The sequence below is a fragment of the Aquarana catesbeiana genome, linkage group LG07 (genome assembly GCF_042186555.1).
Source record: "Aquarana catesbeiana isolate 2022-GZ linkage group LG07, ASM4218655v1, whole genome shotgun sequence".
NCBI classification, from domain to species: domain Eukaryota; kingdom Metazoa; phylum Chordata; class Amphibia; order Anura; family Ranidae; genus Aquarana; species Aquarana catesbeiana.
Window position 1 is genome coordinate 199,871,005 of NC_133330.1, and position 9,017 is coordinate 199,880,021.

The window sequence follows — 9,017 nt, forward strand, 5'->3', positions numbered from 1 at the left end:
CGAACAAGTTACTAAATTTACCAAACATATGGTAGATCGCAAATCTACCAGCGCTACAATTATATACCATGGGATCCCATTCCTCAAAGACTCTTGGGAGGAGTTCTGGATTTGTCTGTGTCACAGTCTCAGCCCTTGGATTCGCTCAAATGCTAAAAGCTGATAAGTAATGAAATCAAAGTACTAGAAAGTCAGGAAAAAACATAACCAGGGAACACAAAAACCCTCCATTAAAGATTGTCAGGCACAACTGGCTTCTTGAATAAAACAGTGAATGTAAAAAACATGGAAATTCTATACTTCAGTCTTTTGTTGCAGAGTTGTGTGGTTCCCTTCTTAGTAGTACTACACAAGTGCCACAACTTACTTGTCCTCATATCTTAACATAACAAAGAGGACTAATCTGACTGATGACAATGAACTCTATGCAGTATAGTATGATGTAAAATACCCAAAGTGCTCCGCAAATCCAAAAACCATGCAATCTATTTATGGGCTAACATTAGCCAGAGTTGCAATAAAAAAGGATATTTTGTACAAAAAAAAAATACAACTTGGTAATGTTAACAGGGGCTTTTGTCGTTTCATGTGAAGTGTCATTTTAAATATTAGTACAAGTTATATATAGAGCTGTACAATCTGTACAGTGCTAGATCAGTGCTAGTGTTGTAACCTGGAGGGTGCTTGAAGTGATTGCAATAGATAGTCCCATGCAAGACCAAGATCATGGAGCTAAACGTTACCAGCACTCCAAAGAAAATGTAGCAATTTACTGTGAACACATAAATTCACATTGGTTTATAAGCCAATGTTTCAGGGCCTTGCAGGGTCCCCATCCTCAGAGTGGTAGAACTAAATTGTGGGGACAAAGAGATGTCACCAGAAAGGTAAAAATAGGAGAATCAGCTATAGTCTATTAGCAAATGGTATAAGACTTTATTGATGAAACAAAATTAAATTAAAGGCGTTAGGTTCACCAGAGGTGGTGCAAAAGGCATTCCCTCTAGTGTACCACGCTCTCACGATGTATTAGTTTAAAAAGTACAAATTACAACTGTAACATACAAGACATGAATGTCAATAAAACCCACTAAGCTCAGATAACCCCCCGTATACTCCACATTCCAGGTACCACCCTCAAAGAAGGGGATAATCAATGGACACTAAATGTTGCAATCGGTCACACAAAAAATCGGGTTACTGTCCCATAGAGTGGTTTGGCGGTTTATAATTGGTAGCCATATCCTCCACGGCTTATTCACTCCTTACTGTTCACAAGCCTACTGCTGATGAGGGAGGCCGGGATAATCATTAGCATAATTTCACTCCCAACTCTGCTGCTAAAATGGACCAAACCTGCAGTAAAGCCTGTATATCGCAGACCGTCCCGTGACTCAAACAAGAGCTGTGGAGAAATGTCATCCTGCAATATTGAATACAGTATATAGTCCCATGAAAGGCAGGTCATTTAGGGATTTAATAATTCCAATTACTTCCTTCCTCTGAAACAAGAAGACTGGTTTGAAGTTCAAAGTGCCAATAACCAATAGATCGCAGACAATGTGGAAGAAACATAGAGATAAGTTACAAAGTCTCTCAGTTAGTAAACAACATTCCTCCGCATGAATCCATTCATTAACATAACAGGCGGGGTGTAACAGCTGAGACTTTTGTGTGAAGATAGGCAGAGCAGTATCCAGTATAGTCTTTGCCGTATTGCTAATAATGTTATAAAGTATAGCGAGTTCACCTTGAATAGGTGCTTACCCCTCCTTTGGCCATTGTATTTATGGCACCAGTTTCCTAAAGGCTCTGTATATTCTTTTTGCTCGTCTTTACTTTCACACGTGTTGTTTGTTTGTCTGCTCATGAATGGGATTTGTTTCCCTCGTGTCTGCGACCTGAAGAAGCTTTCACCATTTGCTTTCAGGGAGGTTGACCCCAGGTATTTCCGGTATATTGGCAGGCACAGTTCCCTTTTATGGCCAAGTTGTTTTAGGCAGGGTAAAGGAGTTAAGCGCCATTGTTTCCCAAAATAAAAAACACAAGGAGTCACCTCACATGTCTGGGAGGGGGACTGGAAGGGAGGACAGGGGTGAGCTAGCGTTAGCCGCGCCGACGATTGCGTTTCGTGCACCTCATCTGGACACCATGCAATCTATTTATGGGCTAACATTAGCCAGAGTTGCAATAAAAAAGGAATTTTTGAAAAAAAAAATGCAACTTGGTAATGTTAACAGGGGCTTTTATCGTTTCATGTGAAGTGTCATTTTAAATATTAGTACAAGTTATATATAAAGCTGTACAATCTGTACAGTGCTAGATGAATGCTAGTGTTGTAACCTAGAGGGTGCTTGAAGTGATTGCAATAGATAGTGCCATGCAAGACCAAGATCATGGAGCTGAAAGTTACCAGCACTCCAAAGAAAATGTTGTAGCAATTTACTGTGAACACATAAATTCACATTGGTTGATAAGCCAAAGTTTCAGGGCCTTGCAGGGTCCCCATCCTCAAAAAGGCACATTGTCACACTGTCACGTCACATTTTTTCTTTTTCTATACATTTTTATTCAGCAAGTATTATATAATCTGAGTACAAAAGCAAAACCGTACAGCAGCTCTCACATAAAAAAAAAAAAAATAAAATAAAATTAATGGTTCACTACAAAAAATATTTAAGACTAAAAAAAGTTTAATATGAAATGTAAAAAAAAAAAAAAATGAAATTAGAATTCTGCAGAAAAATAGCCAACAGGAAGTATGACAGCCAGTTCCCACTGCATTCTCAGAATGACATTTGGAAGAAAACTACGGAAGAGTAGAACCAGGATGTAGCCTTTAGGCAGTATAGCCAAGGTCTAGAACTGGTTTACAAAGCCTTTATATTTTTTTCATAGCCAAACAGCACCTTTTTTATATGACAATTTTTGATTATCCTAAAGTACAAATATACCCTTGTATAAAAGAAAACCCAGCATACATTCTACTCTATTCTCTTAGTATACCAAAAATCAGATTGCAGATGCAGAACAGCCCTTGTGTACACTGTCCGGTTTTCTGCTGCTCTTGGGAGTGTTTATATTCAATTTTCCTCTGGTGCCTGTACTCCAGTGTGTAGGCATGACTAGAAGCTCCATTGAGATGAATGGGATAGCCATGCTAAGCCATACATGTGTGTATACAATCCACTGCAACTACAATTATATATCATCTTGCATTTCTCATACCAGATGCCGGCATTGTTTCTGATCCACACTAAATTCTATCAGTCAGTAACTGTTCATTGTTGAATGGTGAGAAAACAAAACTATTATATAAAAGTTTAAAAGAGCAGTTAAATAATATATAGTATAGTTTGCAAATCCTTGTTGGGCTGGTGTTCACAGACAGCTGTCTAAAAATTGTCTCGCCACAAGATGGCAGTAATCTTACACCAAGCTATATACATTGCATTATGCAAAGTCTAATGGTCTGCAGCAATGCTTTATCATAAACAGGGTCACATAACCATACCTTTAGGTGCCTGCTTTTATTTGTTTAGTCATTTTCAGAACTTGTTTTGAAACCTATTCAGTAACTGATCCTAAGGCTACTTTAAATGTGCTCTAAAACAATTAACAACATAACCACTGACCTCAGCAGAAATAACAAAAATAAGAATAACATTTTGTTACCCCTGTACAGAAAAACATTGTGTCCACAAAAGACAGTGGGCTCCATTCACAGAACCAAATCGCATGCAGTTTTTAGGCATTTTCCCAAATACAGCATGCCTGAAAATCCTGAAAATGTCCATCCACTATTACTTTATGCGGTATTTAACAAGGTAAAACAAGAGTAGAAGTCAATTTACAAAAAGAAAAAAGAATGCATGCGGTAAATAAGTAGTGGTCCTGGCATGCACTATTTAAGGAAAGCATCCATAACAACCAGTAAACAACCCGGTTTTTAACCAGTTCAGCCCTGGAAGATTTTACCCCCTTCCTGACCAGAGCATTTTTTGCGATAGGGCACTGTGTCGCTTTAACTGACAATTGCGAGGTCGTGCGACGTTGTACCCAAACAAAATTGACGTCCTTTTTTTCCCACAAATAGAGCTTTCTTTTGGTGGTATTTGATCACCTCTGCGGTTTTTATTTTTTGTGCTATAAACAAAAAAAGCGACGATTTTGAAAAAAAAGCAATATTTTTAACTTTTTTGCTATAATAAATATCCCAAAAAATATATATAAAAAAACAATTGTCTTTCTCAGTTTAGGCCGATATGTATTCTTCTACATATTTTTGGTAACAAAAAATCATAATAAGTGTATATTGATTGGTTTGCGCAAAAGTTATAGCGTCTACAATAATAGGGGATAGATTTATGGCATTTTTATTATTAATTTTTTTTTTTTATTAGTAATGGCAGTGATCTGTTATTTTTATCGGAACTGCGACATTTCAGCAGACAGATCGGACACTTTTGACACTATTTTGGGACCACTGACATTTATACAGCGATCAGAGCTAAAAATAGCCACGGATTACTGTATACATGTCACTGGCAGGGAAGGGGTTAAACTCTAGGGGGCGATCAAGGGGTTAAATGTGTTCCCTCAGTATGTTCTAACTCTAGGGGGGACGGGCTCCCTAGGATATGACAGAGATCACTGCTCCTGATGACAGGGAGCAGTAGATCCCTGTCATGTCACTAGGCAGAACAGGGTAATGCCTTGTTTATATAGGCATTTCCCCGTCCTGCCTCTCCTCGTCACGATCGCGGGCCACCAGCGGACATCGAGTCCGTGGGACCCCTGGGCCTGCTCCCGCAGCGGGCACGTGCCTGCTAACCTGGGGTTACGAAAGGACATACGGGTACGCCCTTTTGCACACCTGTGCCATTCTGCAGCAGTCGGGAAGTGGTTAAAGAGCGGGCAGCCACCACATCCTTAAAAAAAATGTAAATGCTGGCAAAAAAAATGGCGTGGGGTCCCCCCAAAATCCATACCAGACCCTTATCCGAGTATGTGGCCTGGCAGGTTAGAAAAGGGAGGGGACGAGCGAGCTGCCCCCCCAAAGCACCTTGTCCTTGTCTGTGTTAATGGGGACAAGGGCCTCTTCCCCACAACCCTGGCTGGTGGGTGTGGGAAAGAGGGTGGGCGGCTTATTGGAACCTGAAAGCCCCCCCTTGTGAATGAGTAGGGGTTACATAGTACCCCTACTCATTCACCAAAAAAGGTGTAGTGTAAAAAAAAAAAAAAAAACAGTAGACAGTTTTTTAAAAAGTTCTTTATTAAAAAAAAAAAAAAAAAAGAAAAAAAAAAGCCCCCCCCGGTGTAGATCCATCATCAATCACGATGCCAGCTGCCACCCGAAGAAAAAAAAAGGTTCCTCACCTGCCGTCTAACAGTGCTTAAAAAAACTAAGGTTGCCCCTAATTTATTTAAGAACTGTCAGAGGGCAGCGTGGGAGCAGACCTCTTTTTTTTCATTTTTGGGGTCGGCGGTGACGCTGGGCATCATGATTGACGATGGATCTACACAGGGGGACTTTTTTTTATTTATTTTTTTTTAAATAAAGGACTTGTCAGAAACGGCCTACTGTCTTTTTTTACACTACACTTTTTTTTTTTTTTTTTTTGCTGAATGAGGACCCCAAACTCATTCACATAGGGAGGAGGGCCTGAGATCTGGGGGCCCCCTTGTTAAAGGGGGCTTCCAGATTCCAATAAGCCCACGCCCACAGACCCCCACAACCACTGGCCAGGGTTGTGGGGAAGAGGCCGGGCTGCATGCTCGGATAAGGGTCTGGTATGGATCTTGGGGGGGACCCCCACCGTTTTTTTCTCTTAATTTTTTTTTTACATTCATCTGTCAGCGGGTAACCCTGCTAAAAGCCGATGACTCATCTGTTATGGATGCCGGCGGCCGCCCACTCCTTAACAACCAGCTATTGACAGCCTGTAGTAAGGACGTCAGCTACCGCCAGCGGTAAATTACCTCAGGCTTTCACTACAAAAATACTGCATGACTTCATAAAATACCTAATGTGCTATTTTAGTAGCGTTTTTAGTGAATGCTAAAAAACTTTTTGAAAAATGCTGTGCCGCATCTTACTGCATACTTGGACGTGGTAAAATACCGATTTGTGAATGGAGCCCAGAATAACACTAATAACCATGCAGTTTCTACCAGTGAAAATAAACTACTCACTGATGTGTTAACAAGATGGTAAGTTGCAACTACTAGAAAAATGAAAGGGACATCAAAATAAAAAGGGGCTATCAAATTTGCAGAGGGGTTGAAGGATGGGCCCACTGTAATCAGTGTGGCTGTGATTATTCTGTTAGGTAATTTTATTTCTGCTCACTGTAACCAGTGCAGCTCATTAATTAGGTCAGTTCAGTGTTCTCAGCTGCTGCCAGTCTGATAGCTTCCTCTTCTTTTCAGAAAGCTCTGAAAATTCTCTGGAACATAGGTGTGGAGCTATGCAGATAGCAGTATTAATAATTATGCAGCCTTGGCCAATCCCAGGGAGGATGGCCCTGAAGGCTGCTGGGAATCTGTATAAATTCTCTGAGACATTGAGCTTCTGGGTCTTTTCCTGCAAAGTATCAGTCCAGTCTGGAGGGCTACTGCCCTCCAGGGCAATGCTGCCATGTGCTTGCTGTTTCTGAGGCCTCAGGTGCCGGACTGAGGAGCTGTCTGCTGAAGGTCTAGTTCAATATCACTGGAGAAAGGTGTAGCTTGGAAGTTGGAAGGAGGCAACCAATCCCTGGACATTTTGTCAGTATAGACTGCTGTCAGAGATCTTAGAGACTTTTGAGTTGCTGCCACCCTCATGTGCTAGAAATTCAGCTGTTTGTTTGTCTAAAGGGGACATCCGTTGATGTCCTGAATAGCTCAGTCTATCTGATTCCTTGTGAAGGGTCTCTGCTCTTGTGGCTCTAAAGAAAGGAGTTTGCGTTTAACTGTTTAACTGTTTTAACTGTTTTCACTACAACGCCAAATCCACAGTTTGCTATTATCAAGGACTTCTACTTCAGCTTTTTTAGAAAGGAGTTAATTGTCCTCAAGTTGTACATAATTCTGTTTTTTTTGGAGTATCCCACTCAATTTCCTCAACCTTATCCAAGTTCTCCAAAAATAAAAACACCCCTAGACTGGTTATTGAGTAAACAGATGGCTGTGCTGGTGTGCTTGGCTGTGAGGCAATCCACTGGGGAAGAACATGGGCAAATTTCCAGTGGCTCCTACAGGAGTAAGCGCTACAGTACACATAAGGCTTTTTACAGCAAAGCAGAAAATGATGCCCTAGAACACTGAGTGGCTGGATATTCCAGTGAGTAGTGTTAGATAAATTATTAGCAAGATAAAGCTACATTTAACTACCCATGTATCTTAACAATATAAACCATGGGACTTTATAAACCTCTCCAGTGGACACAAATATATTCAAAAATATTATAAAAGTACACATTTTATTTTTAACAATGATACATATATAAAAACACAAATTCCATGTGGCTGTTTGCATATTAAGACCAGCAAACAACATCTACGGCCACCCAGATGCTTCCTAGAAAAGGTCAGCTTTTCATAACTCTTTACCCCCAAGGAGTTTTCAGTGTTAAGTCCCTATCAGTGGCATGCACACATTATGACCAATATGGGTGAGAGCCAATTAACTTTGCAACATTTTAAGATTACAGGTGGAAACTGGAGCACCAGTAGGAAACTGAAAAAACATACACATTATACATTACTCTGTTTTTCTGTAATAATACATACCAGATAATCCCCTTCCACACTTGCACATATAACCAGAAAACTGTTCTTCTGTGGTAACAGATCCATTGAACTCTGACAACTCCACACACTCCATTCCAAATTTGCAAGGCTGGCTTTTGCACATGTGAATATCTGTCTCACACAGAGAACCTGTGTATCCTGTAACAACATTAGTTTTATTTTAGGATTAGATGTTTATAGGCACATTTCCCACTGAAATATACTAAAAATATAATATCTTTTCTAGTTCAGTTTCTGAGAATTGCTGAAATAACTATAAAATTCACACACAGGTAAAGACTAATGCCGCGTACACACGGTCGGACTTTTCGTCTACAAAAGTCCGACAGCCTGTCCGACAGACTTCCGACGTACCTTCGGCGGACTTGCGGCAGACTTTCTTACGAACGGACTTGCACACACACGACCACACAAAAGTACGACAGCCTAGTACGCGGTGACGTACACCAAGTCCGACGAGACTATAAAACGGAAGTTCAATAGCCCGTACGACACCCTTTGGGCTCCTTCTGCTAATCTCGTGTTTATCTCGTGTTAGTAGAAGTTTGGTGAGAGACGATTCGCGCTTGTGAGACTCGTATTTTTCAGTTCGTTTTAACTGTTGTTCAGTCTGTGCTTGTGAGGTTTGTATCTGCTTTTCAGTGCGTTTGGTCAGTTGGCATTGAGAAATCTTTGTTTTATTGGCCGCTCGTTCCTGATTTTCAGGTCGTTCTTCACAGGCCTTGCTGTTCTTCAGTGCGTTCTGTTTAGTGCGTTCTGACCAGCCGACCGTTTTGAAGCCATGTTACCTGTACGTACTCGTCGTAGAGCTCGTGCATTGTATGTGCTTGGTGCTGTAGTTTATTCTTCAGCCCAAGACCAGTCCATGAACAGGGCAAGGAGGAGTTCATGGACCAAGAATTGGTTGCTTCAGCGTGACCAGTTCTGTCACATGCCTTTGCTCCGTGAGATCCGTGAGAATAATCCTGAGGATTTCAGGAACTTTCTCCGGATGACGGACCCCGTTTTTGACCGTTTGTTGGCTTTGCTGACCCCCTATATCAGCAGGCAGGATACCTGCATGAGGCAAGCCATCACTCCGGAGCAGAGGCTGGTCGCTACCTTGCGGTATTTGGCCACAGGGAGAAGCCTGCAGGACCTTAAGTTCTCGACAGGCATCTCCCCCCAGGCTCTGGGGATCATTATCCCAGAGACCTGTTCTGCCATCATACAGGTCCTGCAGA

At 41.3% G+C, this 9,017-nt stretch overlaps 1 protein-coding gene across 1 annotated transcript in view; it reads right to left on the bottom strand.

Annotated features, from left to right (window-relative positions):
* CRB1 (crumbs cell polarity complex component 1) overlaps positions 1-9,017 on the bottom strand; it is a 210,492-nt gene that overhangs the window by 77,405 nt on the left and 124,070 nt on the right. The window contains exon 5 of the mRNA XM_073592978.1: positions 7,774-7,932. Within this exon, the coding sequence (XP_073449079.1) occupies positions 7,774-7,932 (159 nt within the window). The remainder of the gene's footprint in view (positions 1-7,773; positions 7,933-9,017) is intronic.